At 39.3% G+C, this 27,619-nt stretch overlaps 1 protein-coding gene across 2 annotated transcripts in view; it reads right to left on the bottom strand.

Annotated features, from left to right (window-relative positions):
- PLXDC2 (plexin domain containing 2) overlaps nt 1–24,711 on the bottom strand; it is a 488,066-nt gene extending 463,355 nt beyond the window's left edge. For both annotated transcript variants that reach the window (XM_072651664.1, XM_072651665.1), the window contains exon 1: nt 23,585–24,711. In XM_072651664.1, coding sequence (XP_072507765.1) covers nt 23,585–23,696 — 112 coding nt within the window. In that variant the 5' untranslated portion in view covers nt 23,697–24,711. The remainder of the gene's footprint in view (nt 1–23,584) is intronic.
- Nucleotides 24,712–27,619: the final 2,908 nt, after the last annotated feature.

The following is a 27,619-nucleotide window of genomic DNA, read 5'->3' as shown; positions in this document are numbered from 1 at the left end:
TCTTCTTCAGTTCAAATCCAGCCTCAGACATTTACCTCAGTTTTCTCATCTGTAAAATTAGCTGGAGAAGCTGCAAAATGGAGTTAGAGATGGCAAAGAACTTCACTATCTTTGACAAGGAAAGCTCAAAATGGATTCATGAAGAGCCAGACATGACTGAACAACAACCAAACACTGTAAAATCCTTGAGAGTAGACACTTTGACTCATTTCATCACGGCACCTCTCAGACTGTGCTTAATAGATATTTGATAAATTGACTTGAAATACAAGTGAAAGTGTTAAAGTTCCCTGGCATGCTATTCTGCATAGGGTAGGAGGATCTATACCCCTAGCTGTTTTAGTCCTAAAAGCATGTCTCTCTCAGATTGGCACAGGACAAGAATTCAGAGCAGGTAGCAGCAGTCTCTATCATGTAGACAGGAAGGACTTCAGGAATCTGCCCAAAGCTAACACTGGTGAATGAGAATATACAGAACTAGAATTTTCTAGAAATCTGAGAGCTCTGGGAGCAATGCTATCTCGAGTGCCATGAAGAACAAAATTGACTTAAGATCTGGAACCCAGCTTTGAATAACTAGATGTTCAAGATTCTAGAGCTGAAAGACATCAGATCATTTAGCCCAACATCTTCATTTTACAGGTGTTGAAACAGACCCAGAGACATTAAGTAACTTGTCCACAGTATGGGGTAAACGTTAGAGGCAATTCAAGTCCTCTGACTCCATGGTCAACACTGTTTCCCTTGTGCTTTGCTATCTCTGATAAATTATTGAAGATAAGACATGGATATATTGAATTATTAGCAGATGGGACAATACATCATTAAGTGCAGAATTATAGGATACAAACAAGAATGGAAAGAATGTCTAAAAAAGAGAGAAATAGTGTGGCCTGGAGTTATCAAGGGAAAACTTCAAGAAAAGGACAGAATTAAGATTGGGGCGATATTAGAACCAGAGGCATGAATCCCTTATGCAATACAGTACTGATTTCAATGCATTTAATTTTAATTAGTCACTAGAGATTAAAATCACAGGGTAAATAAAATAAAATGAGGCATTTTCAATTTGTAGTACAATTTAAAAAGATTTGGTTGTATTTTTAAAGACTTGACCCAGAGATTTCAAAAGCTGTCTTCTATAGCTGCAAAGCATGGTAAGTTATAAAGTCAAACAACAGCCACAAACCTCCAACTGATAATGCCAAATGGTAGGGGCTAAACAGGGACCCAGCAAAACACTCTGGGTAGGGTCATGAGAGAGCCAGGTTAACTCATACCAAACAGTCTCATTACTAGAAGACAAGTCAGCAAGTGGTAAATATTATTGGCTGTAGCAGATCAAGAAATGATCCATTGGGTTTAGAAGAGGATATTTTTAGCATTTTTGCATGATGTGGACCCCCATGGCAGTCTGGTGAAGCCTAGAGGTTTTGAGAAATAATATTTTTAAATAAGTGAAGGAAATGCTTAATTTAAGTTAGTGAAAATAAAGATTTTTTTCCCATTCAAATGCATGAAATTCCTGAAATCTATCCACAGGACCCCCCCCATCTTGGGGGTCTATGGACCCTATGTTTGAAAACATTGTAATCTGCATTAGGAGATAGGATGAGCACACAAACAGTAACATGAATCTCTTGAAGTGTTGAAATATTTAGATTACTTTGGTCCAACTGTGGTTGCACCAATGATTCCAACTCAACCCAATAAAGATTAGTTTCTCTATTGCTTCTAATTTTAACAGATTCTCATCTATATAATTTCATAAATAAATGATTTATGTCATGTAATTATACAATTCATCTGGATGATCTAACACTATTCTAGCTCAAACTTTAATTTTATAAATATCAAAACTGAAGGCTAAATGCATTGTCCAAACTCACTAGACTAGGTAGGATTTGAATCAAGATTTTCTGACTCCAAATCCAATCTTTTCTCCATTACAGATAGAGAGAACTCTCCAAAACTCTGGAGGAACTCTAGGCACCATAAGGACCCACAGTATCTCTATCTCTTCTTCTGATTACACACATCTTAGATAAAGTAGTTTGGACATTTGCTGGGGAAAGTCTTTTGGAACTATGTCATAGTCTTCAGGAACCAATGACATCTGACTACTTTTCTATTTCTATTTCTCTCTCCCTCTCCCTCTTCAAGTTATTTGCAAATTTGATTGTTCCAAAGGCATGATTTCTAGTCATAAATTGATCTCAAAGACATAGGCTATGTCACCATTTATTTTAAAACTGTTGAAAATACTGTCTAATTTCCTATATGTAATCCATCTCAACATCTTCTTACTACTACTCGATCTTGAAGCCAATTTGTTATCCTCAGTTTAAGCATTCATTTAAGATGTATACAGTAATGGTCTTATCTGAGGAGCCAGCTGCCCAGATATGTACTGTTGTGTAGAAATAAGCCTTTTTATTCATTTTTGTATGTGATCATATATATCACTCTCTTAAAGTCCTACTGATCTCGCCAAGTAGATTTTTGTAGAGCTCAGTAAAATTAGTACGACATCTCTGAATTGGGAGAAACTCATGATCAATAGGTCATCCTTTTGTTTACTCTCTGTGAAACTCATCTTCCATCATGCACACGCGCGTGTGTACACACACACACACACACACACACACACACACATACACACACACTTCTGCCTCCTTAATTTACATTTCCCTTTAGGAGATTATTGAATAACTCTTTCTATAGGTGCAGCTGTCTTGTATAATTTTAACACACTAGGATTGTAGGGAGCCTTTGAGAAATTTTATTCTCCTACGATCAGCCTTGTTCATTTTGGATAAGAAGGAGGAGGAAGAAAAAGAACAGAAAGGAAAGGAAGGAAGGAAGAGGAAGAAAGACGATCAATATTTATAGAACGCAAAGTTTGCAAAGTGCTATGCATATAATCTCCATTTGTCCTCACAATAACCTTGTGTCAGATCTCCATTTTACAGATAAGAAAATGAAAGGTGAGAAGTTAAATTACATGCACAGGATCACACATAGCGAGTGGCTGAATCCGAACTCCAGTCGCATTGACTCCAAATCCCATGCTTTTACATACGGCACCATCTGGTTTTTAAGAACAATGGGAGAAAGAGAGAGTTTTATTCAGGTATGATGTAAGGAAAAACTTTCCAAAGGTTGTGAGTTCCCTCTCATTAGAGAACTTTAAGCAAATGCCAGAAGAGCACTCATCAGTTAGGTTGAAGAGAAAACTCTTAATTAGGCATGGGTTGGACTGCAGTGCCTTTGAAACTCTGAAATTCTGTATGTCTATAATGTTGTATTTCTTAAATCAACTACTTTGCAGCAGCAACAACCATGACAACAAAAGCAACGTGGACCAGATTGATTTTATTATATTCCGTAAGCCTCTAAGTCATTGGATGACTACAAAACGTGGTCCACTACAGAACAGTTATTTATGAAAACCTGCCTATTTGTTATTACTATGGAAAGCACTACAGAGTAGGAGTTTGTCAATAAAACTTCAGCATTGCCCAAACTGTAGACTTACCAAAGTTTAAAGAAACCATGAGTTTCTACAGGAAAGCCATTAAAAGTTACTTCAGTTATGATAAACACATTTTCTCAGATGGCTTTTTTGAGAGCAATGTGGTACATATTTGCTTGATACACTAGTTTTGGCAGGATTGATCTGCTAAAGTTGTTCATTTGAAATGTATTTTCAAATTATTCTTTTAAATTTGATCATATTTAAGAGAAGGCCTGAGTTTGTTTATACTCCAAAGAGATCAAGGAACAAGGAACAGGACCAGTATGTACAAAAATATTTATAGTAGTTTTTCCATGTTGGGAAAGAATTTGAAACTGAGAGGGTCTCCATCAATTGGGGAAAGGCTGAACAAGCTATTGTATAAGAAGATGATGAAATACTATTTTTTCTGTAAGAAATCATAAATGGAATGGTTTCGTAAAAACATGGTAATACTTGTCTGAACTGATGCAAAGTAAAGAGAGAAGAACCAAGAAAATACTTCATATAATGATAACAATGTTGTAAAGACAAGCAACTCTGAAAGACTTAGGATAGGAACATGACAGTATCAAAATAATAACCAACCACAGTGCCAGGACTCATGATGCAATAATCTATTTGCCTTCAGATGGAAAGCTGATGGATTCACAGCAAAGAATGAAGCATGTTTTCTTCTGTTTTCTTTTTTTTTTTAACATGTAATAAGATAATTTGTTTGATGAAACATATGCTTTGGTAAAAAGTTTTGTTTTTCTTGCCTTCTCAATGTGTGGGAAAGTGGAGGTTGAAAGGGAGAGAATTCAGATTAGAAGCTGAAATAAAATTGAGTTTATTTTTTCAAATGATAGAGAAAACCCTTGTTATCAAATTAGTGATAATTATGGTCTCCCCAAAGCATAAATTTTGGACCATCTTTTGTGGAAGAAAGGAAAAGGTGGAGACAGAGCTAGATCAAAATGATTTATTTTAAAATAGATCAACATAAAACTTGGAGATATTGAACAGAACACTAAAAGAAATTCATTAGAATTATGGTTATTTTTCATCATTATGAAAATAATTTTTTTTGTAAGGGTGAGGCAGATTTGTTTCACTGACTTCTCTGCTAATAACCCTGGAGATTAAATATCATATGTCTTACTGGAATAAGAAATGAGTTAAACATCCATAATGGAAGGGCATGCTTGAAGTTTCCTGTAAAAACATGTGACAGTCATTTGCATAGATAAATAATGATAAATGACCTAACCAGTTCAGTCACAATTGGGAAAACTGCAGACGGATGCACACTTATTGAATTCATTAAAATTTTAACATGTTTTATAAAAACAAATGCATTCATTTTGTATGTTGTTGTACTGGTTTTTGAAGCAAATTACAAAGCCAAAAGTGACAAAAGAATAGTTTATCAAAATACAGAGTAAGACACTATGCTTTATTATAATGGTCAATATTTTTAAATCATCATATATCCACCAAACTTGACCCAAGTCAATTTATTGTTCTTTCTCCCAAAGAAACCTTTTCCATACAGATCCAAATACATACACACGCTACACCCATGGGTGCACACACACAAAGAATGTATAATAACAATGTGCTAAGGATTTGAAAGAAGCCACATTCACTTTTCAATTATTATTTCAATCCTAGCTCAAGCAGATGCTTGGCATTTTTTTTAATTCCACATTACTCAGGAATGTTTTAGACTAGAGAGCAAGTGCTCACAATCAGTCATTTCAATCCTCTTTGCAATTTCGCAAAACAATCAGTGAAAGAAACTGTGAATCTCACCTGGCAAGCAGCACAGGTAGAGATGAAATAAAGCCTCCTTTGCCAGTTCACAGTTTCCATACTAAAAAAGAAGTTCCAAATGTTCCTGAAAAAGGGGGAAGGCAGGGTTGGATTTGATCATTCCTTCTTTGAATTCTTTCTATTTCTAGTAAGATGGAGAAATGCTTTATACTGTCTTAATGAAGAAAAATCTAATGAATATTTTATAAGCTCATCATTAATTAATGGTCATCTCATATAAAGATTATTTTGAGCTTACCGTATTTCATTATAGATTTTTCCATGACCACGAGAATGGCAGTATCTGAAAATTAAGAAGCATTGTAAAGGTCCCACCAACATAATACTAGGAAGTCTCCACAACATCTGCTATTCCAGTGGCAAGGAGAAGTCCTCAGAAGACAGAACTGTCCATCATGCAATCATTTAGCATAATAAACTTTTACAAAATGTGCAGCCTGCAGTTTAATAGTCCTCGGATTTTTTTATGATAAAAAATGTTTTCTTGTCAAAATAGTTGCAGTAGAATAACTAAAGAAGACAGAATGATGTAGTGAAGAATGAGCAAGCCTCAGAGTCAAAAAGGCTTGAGTTCAAGCCTCAACTCTGACTCAGTGAAATGTATACCCTGGACACCAGTCCTCACTGTGTTCTAGGCAGTTCTCTGACACTGTAAATCACAGAGAAGGTGCTAACATGTATTGGCAGAGGGATTATCCTCACCTGGGAGTTTTCTCTGTTGAGGACATAACAGGTAGAGACCCTATCTGCTCTAGTAACTAGTGAGTAAAATACACTTATCTCATAGCTCATTTGGGGGTTACTTTGAATTCTATGAAAGTCTAGGCAATGCATCAACACCTTCCTTCCCCAGAATGCAATACTGCTTTGCTTGTTAAGTGTTAATTTCTGAAACTGAACAAAATCCTTTTAAATATCCTTTCTCTCTAAAGCTTGAGTATCATTCCTGTGCAACCAAAATACTGCCTAACCCTCAACGATCCCATCTGTACCTTAGGGCTAGATTCTCTACCCATGCAACTTTATGAGTTGTTATTCTTCAGACTTACCAACCTAAGGTTGAAGAGACTACTCTTTAACCTCAGCCACTTGATACCACAAGGACTTCCATCAATATAAAAAAATAAAACCTGACCCTCAAAATAATTTCAAATTGCTTTGTGAATCCACTAGACCTACCTTTCCCAGAGTCAAATAATTCTACCAACTTAGCTCTCTTATATTTTTAGCATAATAACTACCCTCAAAGTGCTAGGGAATAATATTAACCATTGCCCCCAATTTTTCAGGGGAACTAACTTTCAGGATATTTGCTACTTAGTTCTCTAACATTTCATTCAATATAATGGTAAAAGACTGTCATGTTGAAACAGATCTGACTTGGCAGATTCTCCCACTTAATGAGTTATATTAATGGAATTAGTTATGGTTTTTTTCTTTTTTACAGTTGCTGCCAGTTTGTAAACCAATATGATAATTTACTTAAAGGTACCTCCAAGATACCAGAAATGTATTAAATCCAGGGCAGAGTAAACAAAATGACTTAGTAATCAGTTTTGTCACAAATCTCCTTTCCACCTCAGAAGACATGGTTTCAAATCCCCTAACTCAGCAACTTCAGGCGTGTCCCTAGGCCAACCACTTACATCTCATTGGCCTCCAGTTTGCTGATGTATAGAATGGGGGCTTTGGAGATCACAGGGAAAGAGCTAGCAGTGAGCTGGAGATAGCCTAGGTCAATCCCTTCATTTTGCAGAGGAGGAAACTGGGGCCCACAAAGGTTAAGTGATGTTTCCAGTCATATAGTTAGTAAGCAATAGAACTGGGAATGAAATCCAAGGCTTCTAACACCAAATGCAATGCTCTTTCCTGAAGTAAGTCTTCCAAGTCTTTAAGATGCCTTTTAGCTCTAAATCCTATGCCCTATGTCCTCTTGCCCTTAACACTTCTTTCCCCCACCCCAAACATATAGAGATATATTGTCAGACAGTATCCTGGGACCAGTGCTCTCCAGGCAGTACCTGAATGCTAGATCTCCTCTCCTCACCCTTTCAGTTCATGGGCCAGGTTCCACTACTGAGCAGCAGGGGTATTGTCACCTTTCCTTTTTCTGACCTGGAGTACTTCACTCCTCCTTTCCCAGGGTCACAATACCCAATGAGAATGTATTCTAAAATATTTTTGATTTCTCTTTTCTCTTCATCTGATTCTTAGTTCACTTATAAATATGGGATTGCTGGCCTATAACAGCACTGTCCCATTTCTAAAGTAGATCAACTAGAGAGATTTGTGCACCCTTACTTAATAAAACTCATTACCTAGAAAAACTCATTTAGTACACCGTAGAAGACTTATTTGCCCTGATAAAGTGGTTCATTCACCTGGGATTATCAGGTCAATGTGTCATTCTCCTGCCTACATCAACTCTGGATGGTACCACAGAATGAAGTTCTGGATCCCCAGCCAATAGCAAGGAGACAAAAGTGTTTCAAGGAGATTCTTTTCCTTCAGAGAGCACAAGCTGCTTAAACATACAGTTATTTAGTGCTTGTTAAACTACACATTCCATTGGTCCAAACCAAAGGTTGCTATTGGCTATGGTCTCACCGACAAAAGTGGAAGATTTCTGGAAGGGGAAAATGCTTTGCATTCCAATATGCAGGAGCATAAGTCAGAACTTGTTGGGGATGTTGCCTGAATAGAATAGTTGATTCTGTAAGTAAGTTAAGTGTTTATATGGAGGGGAGCAGCTATGCCTTTCCTTAAATTAATAGGGCAATGGGAGCAGCTAGGCAGCAAAGATAGAGTGCCAGGCTTAGACTTGGGAAGGCCCAAGTTCAGATCTGGCCTCAGACACTGGGCAGGTCACTTAGCCTCAGTTTCTTCTTCTCTAAAATATAGATAATAATATATTATGTATAATGTATAGATATTTGCTATATCTATACATTATGTGTCATATATATTATATATTAGTACTAGTAGCATTAAATCCTTCTAACCCCACAGCAGCAAGACTGATTTATTAAGAATTGATGGAGCACCAGTTTACACTCTGACACTTTGCTATCATCTCTGGCCATTAGAAACAATAGCATATAAATAATTAAAAGTAACATTATCCATAAATGGGACCATATGTGTATAGAAACATACCTAAAATAAAAAAAAGTTATCCTTTCAGTTGAAATCATAATAAAAACATTAAAATAAAATGATGTATTTAGGGATAGGCCTGGATCTTTGCTTTCATTGGTAAAAGGAGGTGGGGGGGAGGTATATTTGAAGTAGATAGGAGAGGAGAATTCATAATTTATCCCTAGTTGAATGATCTAGAGCAGAGAGAAGCTATATGACTTGTATAAGGGGACACAGTCTAAAGAGGTTTTAACTTAACCCCGGGTCAGCCTAGTTGTGAGGCCAGCTCTGTCTCTGCTACACCGCCACTGAAATAGCTAATGCTTATCAAGTAACTTAGTGATTCACTAGAATATTCTTCTACTGAACATTGTTTTGAGGCCTTATTGTATTCATGATACCGTCTTAGGAGTGGCAATATCAAGTATCTCAAAACTATATTGGCAAATCTAGACAGTTCTCAGTTCAAAAATGGGATTATGCTCTGGAACTTAATTTGTAAATTCCAAACTTAAAATCTTTCTGTTCAGAAATGGAAATTATATATCCCAAGAAACAATAATCTAAATAGTTACTAAATCCTAAAGCCAGAACAGAAACATCAATTTAATTCTGCCTACATTTGACTTATAGTCATGGTGGGTCTTTTTCATAGTGCTAGTAGTATATTGGGTGAGAGGGAAAGGGAGAAAGAGGGAAAGGACTGGAAGGAAGATTAGATCAGAACAGACTAGACTAGACAGGGTAGCCATGCCTGGAACATCAACACTTCCTAGTCACCGGTAATTATAAACTCCTCCATTAAGCAGTGATGTCCTTGAAATCAGGAACTGTCTTTTACCTTTCTTTGTATTCTCAGAGTTTAGTACAATGTCTAGGACATGGTAGTCATTTAATAAATGATTGTTGTTTCTTCCAGTTTCAGTACTGGTCTCAACAGGATTCTCAACAGGATTCTAGAACACTAGAGTAAGAGTTCTGACCAAGAAGTTGTGTATAATCCACTTTTCCCAGAAATATGAAAATAGGTCCGATGAAATCACTCTACTGCACAAGAAGACAAAAACAAATTAAAAAAATATGTCAGTGGCTCTCTCCTGCTTACTAAATGAATATCGATTTTGTTAGCCTGCCATTCAAGGCTCTTTAGAATTGGGCTCAAATTTCCCTTCCAGACATGTTTCCACATACTCTAAATTCTAGCCAAACTGTTCCATTTTCTCCTCTTATTATCACTTTATCCTACCTGAAATAACTCTTCCAGTCATTCACTATCAAAATTACTCATCTTTCAAGGTCCAGTGCAAAAAGGCCATGTTACCCATAGATAACTGGAACAAATAATATATAAAGTCTCTATGTTTACACACACACACACACACAGACACACAAACTCACAATACTCTGGTCAATTGCTCTCTCTGTGTTCTAAATTCAGGATCTCTAGTCTTCTGTTCCCTCCCCTCAAACAAAAATGCCTTCTCCCTTCTTTAACCATCCAAAGCACTTTGTGGCTCTTACTCAGACGGCGTTATTATACATTGCCTTGTAATTTTATGTATAAAAAAACCTATAAACTCCTTCAGGTCTGTTAAATTCCTAAATTATACACATTTTCTTCAAGCTTAAAGCAATGCATTTCCCACAGTAGGTGCTCAATAAAAAATAAAAGCATACCTAGGCAAGAGTTTCTGGGGCCTTCTCCTTTCCAGGATAAATACAGAAGACACTAACAAACACTTTTATTCCTCTCCTACACAGGAAGAGCTGAGTTTAGTTCTTAGTTAGGAAGAATAATTAACTTAAATGGATCCCCACCCCAGGGTGTGATAGCCTCCCCTTTTCCACCTGCAGTCACACACAGGTAAGGCCTTTCCTAGTCGAGCTTTCCCTGCTGGCTGCTCCCTTTCTTTCTCCCTGGGTCCTTCTCTCCTTACATGGATCTTTGTGCCCTGAGGTATCTATCTCCCAAATTGCATTTGGCTCAAAAAGCCAAAGATTCCTTCTTTGCTGTTTGCTCCAGGAGGCAGAATTTCCATTCACAGAAGCGCTGAGGAAAAATGCCACTTTTTTAAATGAGAAGTGGTCTGACCGGTGAAGGACTTAGGGAGCAGAATCAGACGTATTGCAGCTATGGCCAATGTGAGGATCTGTTTTGACTGATTATACACATTTGTTTCAAGGCTTTGTTGAAAGACAAAGATTTTTCTTCACTGAAAAAAAATAAATTTAAATTAAATTTAGAGAAAAATAAATTTAATTTATTTTTAAAAGTAAGTAGCCTTGTTTTTTTGTCTGGAAATTGAGAAGGAGGAAAGACAACAGTAAGACAGGGCAAAAGAGAGAACTTGAATTGAAATCAGGACAAAAATAAAATGAGAGAAGTAAACCTCACAGAAAAAGGGTGTGTGGCGGGAACTTAAAAACAGAAGAAGAGGAAAAATGTATTCAATAATTAGACTACAAAGCAGGGGGAACCATTTTTCCAGCTAGTAAGGTTGAATCACCATCACCTGACCTGTAAATCAACTGTGATCATTTATAACTGGACAACTAGAGGCAGCTAGATGGCCCAGCTGATAGTATTAATGAGTATTGAAGCTGGGAGTGAGGAAGATCTGAGTCTGAATCCTGCCTCAGATACTTACCTAGCTGTATGACTGAACAAGTCACTTAACCTCATTCAGCCTTAGTTTCCCCCTTTCAAAACTGGGGATATTAACAGCTTCTACTTCAAAGGATACAAGGTGAGGATACAACGAATTAATGTGTGTAAAGTGCTTTACAAAACTTTAAGGATGTGTATTTTATTGTTTTTTCGTTGTTTTTCAGTCACGTCCTACTCCCCGCTTTTTGGGGAAGGTTTTTTGGGGAAAGATATTGATGTGTTTGCCATTTCCTTTTCAAACTCATTTCACAGATGCGGAAACTCAAGCAAACAGCGTTAAATGACTCGCCCAGTGTGATGCAGCTAGTGTCTGAAGCCATATTTAAACGCAGGCCTTTTTGACTCCAGGCCTAGCACTCTACCCACCATGTCACCTCGCTAACTAGATAGATGTGTAGATAGTATGTGTGTATACATGCATATGCATATATACACATACATATATGTATGTACATAAGTAACTATATGCACATATATGTATAGACATATATTTGCTAGGTGTGTAATATTTCAATAATCCATGGTTTTGCCAACATAGGCACTGCTCTACCAAAGCAGACTGTTCCATTTCTACACTTTAGAAGACAATCTTCACTGCTTTATGTGGCTGGTGTCCTCCTTTCCAGTAAGGAACCTCTCTAACGCAATCAAGACTGATCCTCCAAAGATATTTTCAATTAGTCTCACTAGGCTCCTGTTCAGAACCCCAAATCCAATTTGATAGAACTGGTCAGAACTTGTACTCTGCTGGTGTACCCTTTAAAAATGAGGGGTCATCTCCTGCCACAATGAGTCATCAGAATAAGATTTTAATGGGCCAGAACTAATTTGATGCTAGGTAAACGAGGTCACTCTGTACTCCACTCCATTTTTGCCTCAAATATAGACAGAGGAAAAGAAATCAAGAAATGGAGTTGCAGATGAATGATGGAAATGAAGAAAAGGGGAGTACCACAGGGGTGAGGAAAGGCTGATGGAAATGGCTTTGCTTAACCTAGACAGAAGGAAACACAAAGATAGATTACTAAGTTTCCTACTACATGAAGACTGCAGGTGAATACCTGTTTCCAAGAACAGAAATAAGAGGAACATGATTTAAATAATAGGTAATATTATTATTATTAAATAACAGAATTCACCTCAAATATCACAGAGATCATCCTTAATTATAATCATGAGACTCTGGAATATATTATACAGAAAGATTTGAAAATCCACAGGATTTTTTTAAGGGTAATCAATTTTGCACTTTTACTCCCTATGTTTATGTGTTCAACTGAAGCTGGAGTTAGTAAGTTTTTCTAATTTGCCAGCTGTTGTCTTCATCAATGATTTAGTTCAGGAAGGCCTTTCTGCAAATGGAAGGAGTTGCACTTCTGACTTTTCATAGTCATTCATTCATTCATTTATTTATTCAAATATTAGATTTACACTCTACAGCCACCATTAGTCTTCTTCCTCCTGACGGAAATATATATATATATATTTTTTTTGAGAAGTTCAGGTTGGGGCAGGTACTACCAAAGTGGAAGGCTATTGAGTACAGATTTGGGAAGGGATGGCATCTTTCATCTGAAGACCAGTCAAGCTAAATTCTGAGTGAATCATCAATAGAAGCCTGGTCATCAAGGGATGCACGCATATCTGTCTGTGTGTACTTGCGTGCCTCTGTGTGTGTGTCCATTGTATAGAGGATTTATGGGAATGTAAACACACAACAATCTTTGGAATGACTGAATCATTGAAGAATATTATGGGGAAGGCAGTTTGCTAAATCCTATATATCTATCTGTGCCCTACCTGTGGCAGAGCATCCTAAGCTTGTATTGGTCTGATCAGCCACAGTCAGACGCACTGAAATTTCACTTTACAATGGTGATGTCATTTTGGTCCTCTTCGAAGACAAAGGACAACCACCAACAACCATATATTTGATCTACCTATCATCTTTCTAACATATATATGCATATATGTACATCTATACACACATATGTATACGTATATATACATATCTATGCATGTGCACATATGCATATATACATACAGTCACATCTTTTGAATGGGGATAAAAAAGGTTATAGTAAGGAAGAAATCGGGCAGCTATGTAACATAGTGGATAGAGTGCTGGGCCTGGAGTAAGAAAAAGTTATCTTCTTGAGTTCAAATCTGATTTCAGACACTTGCTAGCTATGTGACCCTGGGCAAGTCACTTAGCCCTGTTTGCTCAGTTTCCTCATCTGTAAAAATGAGTTGGAGAAGAAAATGGCAAACCAATCCAGTATCTTTTCCAAGAAAACCCTAAAGGGATCACAAAGAGTCAGATACAACTGAAAATGACTCAACACCACCACCAAGAAAAGGAAGAAATCAGTGCATAGCATGACAGGCAAAAGTATATTAATGATATCTAGCCAAGACTTTGCCATCTTAGGTTTTTTTTGTCCAATTAATTCCTTTTTTCCCCTTGCTATTTGAACACTAGCATATTTTCTAGAGAAATCACTTTAATGAATGGTCTTATTATTATCAGACAATACTGCTTATTAGATTATAAATCATTGTGTAGGAATTAAATCTTCTGTGTTTTATGCCCTTTGAAATGTTATTCTGATTTATTAGTGCTCCAGAAATAAAAATAATAACACACTTTTCACTGGCTTGGTTAAGTTAGACCTTTGTCTTTAAGTCTTTTGATTTGTCCCTCGACTCTTCCTAATCCCTGGCATCTCGAGAGTTCACATTAAGCACAAACCCATGAGAGAGCTGGGCATCTCAAACCTTGTTTAGGTCCTCCATCTCTGATATGGCTATACTGTTAAGTAACTTAGGTTTAATGCAAGACAAGATGCCAGAGCCCATATGAATCCATGGGATGACCAAGCAGAGAGCTGAGCCAATAGAAAGGGGGAAATAATGGATCTAACCTAAATGTCATATTTTTGTTTTACTGGAAACAAACCCATGTCTGTTACCATATCAGAACGGCAATACAGTAAGAAGATTTAAAATCAGACTACAGTGTAGTAGCTAACAAATCTGTTTTTCTTATTTTGCAAACCTCTGAATTAAAAGAATTTCTGCACACCCCAAATTGAGCCAATCTGGCTGCCTTCTTGCAGCAACTTTGTGCTCTCTAGAAAATGACAGTTTCATCTGCACAATGACTTTGGAATCATGCATATTTTGGTTTTTGTTTTTTACTAAATGTCAGGAATTAGCAACAGATGTTGAAAAGATAATGATTGCTAAATAATAAAGATTAAGAAATAAAACAGACTGTCAGTTTATTTTGTATGAAAGATACACAGTTTAGATCAGCATATATGTAAGAGCATATGTATGAGCATGGAGAAGCCAGACAAGAATTGTGTTAATATTGAGGTCAATAGGGATTTTGAAATAACCTACATTTTAAGCCACCAGTAGAAAAAATACATAAAGCTATCTTTTTTTTTTTTTTGGTAGGGACGACCATCTGAAAAGTTGACAAGTACACTTTTTTTTTAATGCAGCTCTTTTTCTTGAAGTTCAAAATAATTATCTAAGTAGCAAACCTTAATGAGAATCCTAAATCCAGGGGGCTTAAATCTGTCCCCAGAAACTCAAAGATGTCCTTTGAATATGCTTTTAATGAGGCCAAATGACATTTTCTGTGCGTCTTTTAAATGAAGTTTCACCAGAGACTGCTACTGCAGGTGAAGTCCAACTAAATGTTTATTACTGAAAGAAAACACAGACAGTACATGTTATCACATTTGCAGGTCTTTTTTTCTCCTTCACCTGTGGGCATTACTGATATGTCTGTTTCTCAGAATGACACCCCTTTGCATCCTTCCTTTTACCTAGTAGTCACTGATATTTCCTAGTTATTTTTCTATATTCTCCTTCTCCATTAGAATGTAAGGTCCTTGAAGGCAGGGGCTGTCTTTCTATTTACTTGTATTTGTCTCTCCAATGATTGGCACTGTGACTTTACTTGTATTTGTCTCTCCAGTGATTGACATTGTGACTGGCACAGAGTAAGCACTTAAGAAATGCTGGTTGTCTTCATTGCCTTATACCCTGAGCAAGACAGAACAATGACTTCTAGGCTAGTAGGTTTCATAGCACACCACACTTTTGGAAGGAGAAATCCATAATTATCACTCTCAATAAACATGTATAGCACCAAATTCTGTGCTCCGAGAGTCTTGTATCACGTAAACAAAAAGATATTCTGAGGTCACTAGCAGCTTACATTTTAAGAAAGGAGATAAGACAAACATGGACGTACACCTCACTACTAAAGATCAGCCATGAACAAATATCAAGGGTAAAATACATTGCTATTTCCTGACATGATCTATCATATTAACAGTGTATCAGAATCTCTGCTTATGGTCACTGTGTTTAATAATATTGCAATCAAGCTAAGTAGCAATAGATGTGAAGTATATTGAGTACATATTTTGCTGAACAGGAGAAACAGAACATTCTAAATGCCTGTAATATAAATTTGAAGAAAAACATTGAATCAAAACAGATACAAATCTAGATTTGATATGTATGATCTTGCCAATACAAAACATTCTGATAAAAAAGCCAAGAATACAAAAACAAAACCATGCATGACCCATGATATAACAGAATAGGGTGAATTTTTAGTTACTTTTTGAAGATGATAGACTGGAATGCAATAGAATGCCTCTGTTGTCTAAACTTATTTCCAACTGTGCTCACAGGGATCTGGAGTTCTCAAATGTGTCCAAGTTGACAATGTTCATTAAAGTTTGTTAGTTAACAAGGTCAATTTAAACAAAAGGGCAACTGAAGAAGCGGAAAAATCTAGGGCTAGGAGAACCTTAGTGATTAGATTGAAATAATGACTGATTTTGGAATGAGAAGACCTGGATTTGAGTCCCAGTTATACTATTTCCTAACTCTATGACCTTGGGGGAAATAATTTAATAACTTTGAGCTTTGATAGGTTAGCTTCTTTGAGTTGTTTCCCTCTTCCTTTTCCTCTCCCTCATTCTCTCTCCCTCTCTTTCCCCCTTCCCTTCACCCCCCTCTCCCTTCCTCCCCCTCTTTCTCTCTCTCCCCCCTTTATCCCTCCTTCTCTCTCTCTCTCTCTCTCTCTCTCTCTCTCTCTCTCTCTCTCTCTCTCTCTCTCTCTCTCTCTTTCTCTCTCTCTCTCTCTCTCTCTCTGTGTCTCTCTCTCTGTCTCTCTGTCTCTCTGTCTCTCTCTGTCTCTCTCTCTCTCTCTCGCTCTCTCTCTCTCTCTCTTCCTATCTTTCTCTCTCTCTCTCTCTCCTTTCCTTCTCCCTCTGTCTCTCCCTGTTCCTTTCCCTCTCCTTCATCCTCCCTCCCTCCTCCTGCTTCATGCTCCTTCCTCCCTCCATCATCCACTTTTTCTCCATACTCCCTCCCTCCCTCAGTCCTTCCTTCAACAAGGACTTAGAACAATTTGTGTCTATTCAACAGAGAAAATTGTACCCTAAACTCTACACTGAGGTTAGAACAAAACATTCCAAGTGGAGATGTTGACAATGAAGGAAGAGGGGTGAATTTTAATTTGACAATTTAATTTCATTGACATAGGGAATTATCAATACCGTTGACACAGACAGTATCAGAGGAGGAACCTCAGAGCCCCTGAAAGTAGGTCTTCTGGACTCTGGACCTGGTTCTCTACCCGCTGTGCAAAGCACCCTTCCAGTGGAGGTAAAAGTAATTTGTAAATCAGTAAACTAATATAGACATTTGGTAATCCTGTCTTTAAGACTAATGACTAAATTTAATGACTAAATTACAGTGAGAACTTTTCTAAGGGCGCCAACTTTCTTCCATCTCCAGAGGTCCTAATTAATCAGAGCCAGTGTAAGGACAAGCATAGGCTTTATGAGAGGAGATTGCAGATCAGAGCGAACATGAAGTCAGATGAAAGAATGCCTCCTTTGTAACCCAGCCTTTCGAGGCAGGGGAGGGGAGGGCACCCACACCTAGGAGTTCTTCAGTGCAGGGAGCTCCATTGGAGAAACGGCCCTCTGCGGATGCAGATCGGTAAACTGTTATGCAGCTGAAGGGCGTTCTAAGGGCACTAAGAAATTAAATGACTCCTTTGGAATCCCAGAGACAGAATGTGTAAAAGGGGCACTTGAACTCCAGACTTCTAGACTCTGAGGCTGGTTATCTTTCCACAGCAGACTGCCCTTTTTGGTGAACATTATACAATTAAATATCAATTTATAAAATCATCCAATCTGTGAAGCACAGAACAGGGGAGGCAGTCATAACCCAGTAGTATAGTGGGTACCTGCCAATGAAAGTCACTTAGCTCCCAAGTGCCAGAGCTGAGACTGGAACTTTTAGAAGTCTTTTGACCCCAAATCCAGTGCTTTTGTTGTTAAATGCTAATTTGAGCAAAATAACAGTAAGTTCTAACCAAGTAAAATGGTTGTCAGTGATTGGCTGAAAAAAAATATCCTTAGGCATGGCCCTTAAGTATTACCCCAAACACAGCTTTGACTTTGACAGACAGGAACTCAAGTACTCTGAAACTCATGACTCTAACCCTTAGGGGAGAGAAAGTAAGAATATACAAGATTAAAAGAGAGATAAACAAAAAGGAGGAACTAAGGAGTTGAAGAGAGAGAGAGACAGACAGAGAGAGACAGAGAGAAACAAAAATGGGGGTGAAGAGGGAAAGAAATAAATGTTACCTCAAGTTACAAAGAATAAAACATATTTTGGCCTTGGACCATTCATTTCCCAAAAAGTATTCTTTTCTTGTTAAATAACAAATAAATGATACAAAACACTCAAAGGGAAGAATGTTCTATATAAATAAAAGCCTCATTTCTTAGCATAACTATCATTTTTATACTGATGGCTTCATTCACACAAAATCTCCACTGGGTAGCTCAGGAGATTCCTCTCTTGGGAAATTCCAAAGAAAGCAAAGAAGCGCCTAAAATTCAATTTGCCACACATTTATTTAGCACTCACTATATTCACAACATTGCTAGGCATTTAGGGATACAAAAACACAAATAGAAGTACTTGCCCTCAGGGATCTTATGTTTTACTGGGATGATGCAGTCCTCCTATGGAGGACTGGGGCAAAAGAGGCCTAAAGTCTTGCAAAAGAATACCTATGCAGAAATATTAATGTATTCAGATTAGTCAGATAATGAGAAGCCTGGGGATAAATGTATTAATAATCCTCAGGTATTTCAGAAGAATTTGACAGAGAGACAATATTTCCCCTAGAAATAACAACAGGAGAATATGAAGCCAGATTTTATTTCAAATAATGACATACTTTCTGGTAATAAACACCAGAACGAGAAATGTATCCTTAGGAGTTCCCCCTGACAAGTTGTACATCCATTTGTCTGGAATGATCAATGGGAACTACAACTAGTTGGCTTCATTTGGTTTTCTGGATATCTTCTAGAGCCTTCTTATTTTGAGTTTTAAAGCACTTGGGGTTAATGATTTCTAAGAAATTCCCTGCTTTAAAAAAAAAAAAAGAATCCATGAGGTAACCTGATTTTTAGATGAAAACTTAATTAATAATATTTTATAGTATACAGCATTATATGTCATTCAAAATATTTTCCTATATAGTATCACACTGGAAAATAGAGCCATAAGAATGACATTAAGTAAGTCACCCTAGGTAACATGGATAGCAGAGCAGGAATTAGAATTTATGCTCACAAATCTTTATTTTTTGACTTATCTCAAGAAACACGCCATCCCTAAAATGTGAAAGTTTTGTGGAGGGTAAAATTTTTAAACATTTAAATTTAAACCTGTAGAAAGTTTTTTTTAATCCCGTTACGAAGTCATAATTTCCCCAAAGCAAAATACATCTTGCTCCTGCATTCTCCTTGCGTAGTTAGGAGAATGGGTATTTTCCATTTTCATGCTAGCATATAAGAATACTTCACTCTGCCAGAGTTTCTGAAGATAAGACTTAACTGAAATGTAGATTTCCTTAAAGACTTTTCTAATCCATCCCCATATAACCTCTAACCTAATTTTTATCCCTTCCTTACATAAAATAAGATCCTGCATCTCTGAGCTCTCAAACGAGCAAGCAGACTTTTGAGTGTAGCTATGTGTCAAAAAATCATTTGAATTAATTAGCCTGTCATTCAATAACCAAAGGCCATGAACTTGGTCATTAACTCAGTACATTCTCCCTTTTTATACCATCCTCACCTCCCAAAATGACACCCCCTCAGCCTTTGTCCAGCTCCAGGTACATAAGGAGTTAAAGTTTGCAACATTCTTGGCATGTGTCTGGGAAGCTGGGGTGCTCTCACAACAAATATTCTACCAGCAAGAAATCTTTCAAACCACATATTTACTTCAAATGAAAATAGAAATAAAAGACCAAGGGGAAGGGGGAGAAAGAAAGAACTGATTTAGAGAAATGGGAATATGAATATTAGAAATAAACATGAAGGTTTTGCTGATGAAGGTTGCTAGGAACAGACTTCAAACCAGAATGTGGCCTTGATGCAAAGTTTTCTGTGGCCAGGGCCAGTGATCCCTCATCATTTTTTGTTATTACTGTCTTCAAGTTCACTGAAACATACTGCTCACAGCACCATGCACAATGAGCAGGAAACATTGTGTCCTTACTTCTTTTTATTTCTGAATTTAATGTAAGGCTTCCTCTGAGTTATCTCATCATGCCCTTATGCTCAATAATACATTTTAAACCTCATATAGACATGGCTCTTATCAGTTCAAGTAGCAACCACCATGTAGAATAAGAGCAATCCTTCGATACAGTAAAAATTTGAATAAACATTCAGAGTGGAAATTAATCTGAGGCCCTTCTGTAAATATTAGCATTCAGGAACTGCTTTGAATCAGATTCACACGCAAAATAATTTTAGGTATGTGTACATATGTGTGTATATGTATACATGTGTGTATATATACTATGTGTATGTATGTGCACATTTGTGTGTATATACACATATATGGTATATACATATATATACACGCATAAACATATATATCAGTGTGTATATACTCTACAACTATTCAGCCCAAGAGCAATCAGTATAATAAGTCTCTAGATAACAGGGAAAGGTTATTTTATGAACTAACATTTTAAGATTTCTTATGTCAGTGATGCAATTAACAGAGCACCTTAATTGACCCAGTAGTTTCTGAGAAATTCTTCCAGTTTACTGACTGTATTTCACAAAATGTATATTCTATTGAATAATTTAATACACAAAAATCTGAAAAATGGAGAACTTCTCCTCCCCTTCATAATCACTCTTTTATAGGTGGCAAAATGGAGTTTCATACTACTAGATGCGGAGAAAACATTGCAGGACAATTAATCTGAAAGATTTGGAAAAGAACAAGATTCTTCTTTCACTGAAATTAACAACTTCTCTGCCCTCTAGTGGCTACAAAACCAACTACAGTAGTTAGTATTTGTTAAAATGTCTCTGTAAGAAATCAGGTACTCTTGCCATCTCCCCTTGCCAAATACACAGTATCTATCTATCTATCTATCTATCTATCTATCTATCTATCTATCTATCTATCATCTATCTATCTATCTATCTATCTATCTATCTATCTATCTATCTATCCTTCTATCTATAGATATATATGGTCTCTAATTGCCCTTCACAAAATATCAAAGGGATTGGACAAATAGCTGTAATTTCCAAAACTAAACTTTGAAACAGTTGAATTTCTAATCATGGCCTAAACTTTAAAAAAGCCTAGTTTTCCCTTTGTTTTTGTTTTTGGAGGGGGCCAGGGGTCCTATGCTAATTTCACTGAGTAAAATATCTGTTCACTTTCATTTGAAACACCATTAAATATATGGCATTATATTATTATTTAGTGCCTTATTGAAAATTGTCCTGTATGTGATATGTGTTATTTAACAAATTACTTCAAAGACTGCCTTTTAATAATGGAACAGCTGTCCAAGGAATAGAAAAGATGCCTTGGTGTACAATAGGACTTTCATGTATTTCTTCTGTTTTCACTTCAAGAAACCAGCCAGAGTTATCTTCATTTTTTAAATGCACCCTTCCTTGAGTCTACAGACTTGTAAACTGTTGAGACCCTTACTCTCCCCACTCCCAGTTAAACTTTGTAGGTTTTCTTCTAGCAACTAATTCTAGTACTCTCTATTTTCTCAGATGGAACATTCTTCTAATTCATTCTCTGACCAATCAGAATGGAATGAAGTGCACCCTCAGTTTGGGAACTTAGACCAAATATTTTTAAATTGCGCCATACATATGATTTTCAGAAGTAAAATATTTGTGAAAATAAGAATTATCAGCAAGAAAACAAAAAGCTAAATATCTGCTGTCCTATCTTCTATTTTGACTTTTTTATTTATTAACCTCCAAGTGTTTTTCTTCATGTAAGGCTAAGGAAATTCTTCAAAGGTGAGCAACACGGAATATTTCTTGATCTGTCCAGTTTGAATTTTACCCCTAGTGCTTGAGGATTGGATAAATTATTTCCTTAAGCATTTAATACACGTACAGCCCATAGCTTGTTGCACTGTTTTAGTCAAAAAGGAAATCATTATAGAATTTTGAGTTGGAGTCTTGGAAGCAATCTCATCCCACCTCCTTATTTTTATCAACGAGGAAACTGAGGTCACAGAAGTGACACATAGTGGCAAAGGCAAAAGTCAAACCAGTGCCCAAGATCACAAGCAATGGCAGTGACAAGAGCAAAATCAGTTCCCTCAACTCCAAGTCCAGGGTTCTTTCCATTCCTCTAGTCTTCTTCTACTATACCATAAGGGGAAACCAAGCTTATTGAAATGATGAATTCCTCACCAGGGAATTATGAATCAGCAACAGACACTTTACCCGTCAATCAAGACACTACCACCCATGTGTTTGGAGAGTAGAAATCTACAATACACTGAGCAATCTACTCCATAGAATAAAGGCCCACTTTAAAGTGTCAGTCAATGAACATTTATTGGTGCCTTCTAAGAGAGAGGCATTGTACACAGAAATGTCCTTTAACCTGTTGATTCTTAGCAAAGTAATAAAGTCAAGAGAGATTAACGGGGTCTCAGATCAACACCTGCACATGCCTTTTTAAACTGAAGTGACAGAAAAAGGCATTCTTCTACTATAGAGAGGCATGCCACTGATAAAAGCTTTCATGAAAATCTTTCAAGATCTATCTTGTCATCTCCCATGGAAATATACCAGATCCTTTACTGGGCAGCCACAGCTCTACTTTGCCTCATCAAACTAAATCACCATCAAATAATCACTTTAATTCCTCATGGTTTGGTACAGCATGATAAATAACTGAGAGTTCTTCGACATGCACCAACTTTCCCCCTGTAAATTCCAATAAATAATATGATGATGGTATGCTAGTGAGAAAGTCTACTGTTGCTTTGCTCTAGTCCATTTCTAAAATGATCTTGGCTTAGGAAATAGGGACAAGTCCTTTAACCAAGAGATTCCTTCTCCCTTGTGTGATCACGGGGCAACATTTTCAGAAATCTGCTTAGATGCCCCTGTTCCTAGGCAACTGGTCATTGACCCAGGACCTAGATTCCGGTCTGTGGTAAAACCCCACAGATGCCTAGAGTAGCCTGGAACATGCAGCTGTATCATGAAGGAGCTAGGTCAGACTGGTCGAGTCTGGACTGGTGGGTCAGCTGGTGGAGCAAACCACCAGTTCTGCCTTAGCTGGCAGGATGTGACTCTCTAACTGAAATCTCTGCCAGCAAGAAAAGCAGCATCAGGAGGAATAAGGTGGCCAAACACCCAGGGGACAGAGGTACGGATGGCAGATGGAGTCAGTCGGTCATGGAACTGACCTGGAGGCACAGAAGGGAAACTCCACAAGTCCAGGCTCGCTGCTAAACCAGTCAGGGCTGGACAATAGCTTAAGGTTTGCCTCTACAAACATAATCACCCTCTAGCTGTTCCCAGCCCAGCCTCTCATCCTGGGGAGGGTGTGACAGTCCAGGAGACGGGAGGAAGAAGTGTCTGACATGACAAGACCAGTGGGACCTGTTTTCTTTCTGACAATCTCATAGTAGAGATCTCTACACCCTCCCTTCCCACCCCAACTCAGGTGTAGTAAGGAGATGAAGTAGGTGTCAATGGTAGTACACTTTAGGGGCCAGAACTGGATTGTCTGGGAAAGAAGAGGACTTAAATCCCATGGACCCTAGCTAAACACACTCCTGTGAGTTGCTGCCCCCTGCCACCCAGGTGGGGATCTCAGAGACATTTCCGAACAGGCAGCCTAGTCCCCCACAAATGTACCCTTCCCCAGCTACTCCCCCTTTCACTCTGGAGCTGAAGTGTGCCCTTAAAACCATGAGCCTTAACTTTCCCACAGGGAAAAAAAGGAAAAGAAAAGAGGACCGCATCCCCCATGCACAATGGAGAAGTAAAAACGCATCTTACCATTGGTTTGATTTACGGTCTCCCCTTCCGCATACCGAAACCGGTCCATTAAAAAGTGGCAAAGTAATACAACTCCAGCTGTGGCCAGCTCGGCTTTCCTTAACCTCGCCATAACGCGGACACCTCCCCCTTCGCCCTCCCCCAAATTTATTCTTCCAGAGCTTCTCCCTTTGGGCTGCAGGATTGACCGAGGAAGGAGGGGTGGGATGAAGGGGGCAAGAAAGGCGTGCTGCAGACCAGAGTCACAGCGGGATTAAGTCGCCTTTTTATTTGGATCTGGTTTCATGTACCGGGAGAGAAGTGGAAGATGGGGGGGAGGAGAAATGGGAGGAGATGGGGAGGGGGCAACGCAAAGCTCCCAGGATCCCCCCGGAGCTCTTCCTAGGCTGCCGGGCCAAGCAGATTTCAGTCCAAAGCCAAGGAAAAAGCTGAAAGAATCAGGCTGCAAAGTGCGTTGCAAAGTCTTGGGCTCCCGGTCTAATCGCGATGGACTCGGGGGTCCCCCGTCTGTTAGGCAGAGTCCCCTCCAAGGCTTGCGGACGGTGGCTGCCCTGCGCGGCGGGCTCCTCCACTAGCTGGATCCCAAACAATCCCCGCTTCCGAGGGAGCAAAGCCGCTGCGCCTCCCCCAGAGGGGAGGCCACCACAGTGGGAGGAACTTTTCCCTCCCCGACCTTGTTGTTGCCACCGTTGGGAAGGGGCGGCCCCCACTGGGTGTCCGAGGTCTCGGGGGCCGGGATGCCGGGGGGCTCCGGCCGCTGGTCCTGCGAATGTCTCCCCTTCCCTTGACCCAGGGTAGGACCCCGGGCTGCCCGTGCTCCCCGCTGCTAAGCAGACGGCGGCCCCCGCAGCGACAGCCGAGCTGTTTGCGAGTCTCAGGCTGCAGTGGAGTCGGAGATCCGATGCCAGGAGGCACAAGGAGCGGGGGAGGGGAGGAGGAGGAGGAGAGGGGGGAGAAAAGTCAGGTTGGAGCCTATTCTGAGACGGTTTCTATTTGCTGAAGAGGAGGGCGAGCAGAAAGCCGAAGAGTTTGGTGACTGCCTGAGAGCTCGCTAGCCTAGCCGCGGCTCCCTGCCTCTCTCTGGACACTTTGGGGAGTGAAGGCAGCTCTAACGATTTGCCTGAGCTGATGGAGCTGCCCTCGCCCTCCCTCTTTCCTTTCCTCCCTCCGCCTTTCTGCTCCAGGCTTCTCCCACCTTCCTCCTCTCTGACAGGCTGCAGGAAGCGACCTGGCCAATGGCAGCGCTCTCCCCCCAGGGGTCCGTGAGGAGTCGGAAGGAGAGGAAGGCTAAAGCAGAAAGAAAGGGAGCACTTGATGGGACCGTCTGGAATGAGGATCTGAGAAGAGGAAGCAGGACCGGAATGTATCGCGGAGCCTGCTGGATGAAGCAACCAGGACACTCGATGGAGCCCGGTGCCTGGGCTCTGGGCAAGAAGCCGGCGGCTGGAGATTCCCGAGTGGAACACGCGGCCGCCGCGTTGTGCTCAGACAAGGCAGCGAAAGGATAAAGAGCGGTTTTTGACCCAGGAATACCACCCCCACCCCCACTCCCCGAGGGCTGACTGTGACCATCTTTGTAACCGGGGCTAGAAGAAATATTGGATCCTACCAGGGGCATTTGAGTGGAGGACCAGGCGACAATGCCTTTGGAGAAGCCAGGACACACTTAGATTTCTCCTGGCATCTACTCTCAGGTCCGGCTACTGCTTCTGTTGCTCCTGCTGCGGCTACAGCTTTGTAAAGTATCCGCGAAGAGCGAAGCGTGAGTTTAAAAGATCAGGGGGCCCCCCGGATCCTCTTCGTTATCTGGCCTCGAATAAGTTGTCATTTGTACCAGAGGCAGACCCCCTTCTCTCCCCATCCTCCACCGCTCCCCTTTACGAGAGTTAGAGCTACCCGCCATTAACCTGTGCTTCTTTGAATATAATTAGCGCACATTTATAAGTCAGTCTCCAAAGGGAATTTGACTTTTCCATCTAATTCCTTTTACCATCTCTTGTCTGGAAAAGGTCAGCAGCCTCTGGCTGCGCTCAAGCCTCCATTCGTCCCAGCTGAGGTCTCCAAAGAGATCGGGAGAACTTCACAGCTGAAGGAGAAGACAGTTAAGACCCAGGGAAGGCAGAAAGGGAATGTGTGTGTGTGTGTGTGTGTGTGTGTGTGTGTGTGTGTGTAATATGTTAATATATGTATATATGTGTGTATGTATATACGTATATGTGTATATGTATGTATATATGTATGTATGCATGTATTTGAAGTTGGGGGGTAGGGTGTGATGGGGCAACTGAAGTCTCCCCAGCACTCCAAAATGTTGAGTGTCTGAGAGTGCAACTATTCTACCAAACTGTCCTCCCAACAAGTACACAATAAAAAAAAAAAAGTCGTTAATGATGTTGTCCTCAATGGTTCATTATTCTGTCTCTGCCATCCTCCTGCCCGTCCCCCCACTTCTTTTCTTCCTGTTTCCCCTTTCTCTTTCCCAGCTGTCACTATAGGTAAAACACTGGGCATGCTCAGTACCCAAGGCAGGGCTCTATGGGGGAGCTGGAAGCTCTCACTGCACTGGAGAGCATGCTACCTGCAGCAGCCTAAGCAGTAGCATCCTTTAGAAGCCTCTGAACAGCCCCAAGTTACAAAACTCCGATGCGGGAAGAAATCAAAACTTGAGCTTGTTTACTTAGCTAGGAAGCCTCCACACTCAAGAGAAAGGGATAAACTGTTTTTAAAGAGTTGCTTCCTGCCTCCTTTCCAGTCTCTGGCTTTCTCTCTCCTTCTATCCCACACTACTCTCTTTCTCTGTCTCTTTGTCCAGCAGTTTCCTTTTCTTCTCCCTCTCTCTCTTCCCCTCTTCCTTCCTATCTGTCCCCTCCTCTCTCTCTCTGTCTCTCTCTGTCTCTCTGTCTCTCTGTCTCTCTGTCTCTCTGTCTCTCTCTCTCTCTCTTTCTCCCTGCTTCTCTCTTTTCCCTCTCTCCCTCTCCCTCCTTTTTCCTTCCCTCCCTCCCTTCCTTATCTCTTTGCCTCTGTCTGTGTCTGCTGTCTCTCACCATACTTCTCTGTCTCCCTCTCTCACACTACTCCCTTTCTCCTTGCCTCTCATCCTTCCGTCTGTCTCCCTCTCTTTCCTCTCCTACTGCCCCAGTTTTTAAAAGTTACAAAATTCTGGGGGTCAATTAACATGATGCAAAGAACGGAATCGAACTGTGAAGGTTTCCTCTCTCATCTCCATAAGTCTAATAAAATTGTAGACTTTAGTTGTCCCACATAAAAGTTAGTAATGTACCTCCTAAACAATACAAAGCCCCTCTAATGTGAGCTGGACATATTTAGCTAGAGGGATTTTTATGTTAAAATGTTGAAAATGTAATTTAAATGACATTGTAATTTCTGTAATATGAATTATGTAAATTTATGTAAATCATGACAAAATAACAGGGACGATGTAATTTTCAGGTATGATTTTTAGTCATTCTTCTATTTCAATATCTTGTATATTCATTAAAAAACTGAATTTACTATTGTTATGTTAATATCAGCCCTCCCCTTTTGTTGTCACTAAAAGAGCCAAGGATATTAAAGGTTACACAATAAACCAGAATAGAAGACAACAGACAGATACGTATAAACATAGATCAATGCCCAACATAAAGTGTGAAAGAATGATACAATGCTTTTTTTCCCCCATGACCTTGCCCTGCCTCCTCCATTAGATCCTGATACAAGTGATAGCCATTTTGACCTTTGTCATGGTGGGGGGGTCATAACATATAAGACAGAGGGTTGGCACCCCTACCAAGTGAGGTGGATTTCGGGTTACACAGGCAATGCAAGGCAATATCAAGAAAATCTAAAATTATTGTTAAAATTTGTCGTATGGTTGTTAAATTTCTATTTCTTACTGCTGGAGATAGACTAACTCTACATGTAATAATGTCTCCTGAGTGACAAAAGTCTTCTCTTTCGTCAGTGACAACAGTGTCTAAAAGTGCAGTAGTTAGTAGATTGATGACGGATGAGGTTAATTCGTCTAATGGCCAG

This window comes from Notamacropus eugenii, chromosome 3 (assembly GCF_028372415.1).
Source record: "Notamacropus eugenii isolate mMacEug1 chromosome 3, mMacEug1.pri_v2, whole genome shotgun sequence".
Lineage (NCBI taxonomy): Eukaryota > Metazoa > Chordata > Mammalia > Diprotodontia > Macropodidae > Notamacropus > Notamacropus eugenii.
Note: the sequence above shows the minus strand (reverse complement) of the source record. Positions and strands in the feature narration are given on the sequence as shown.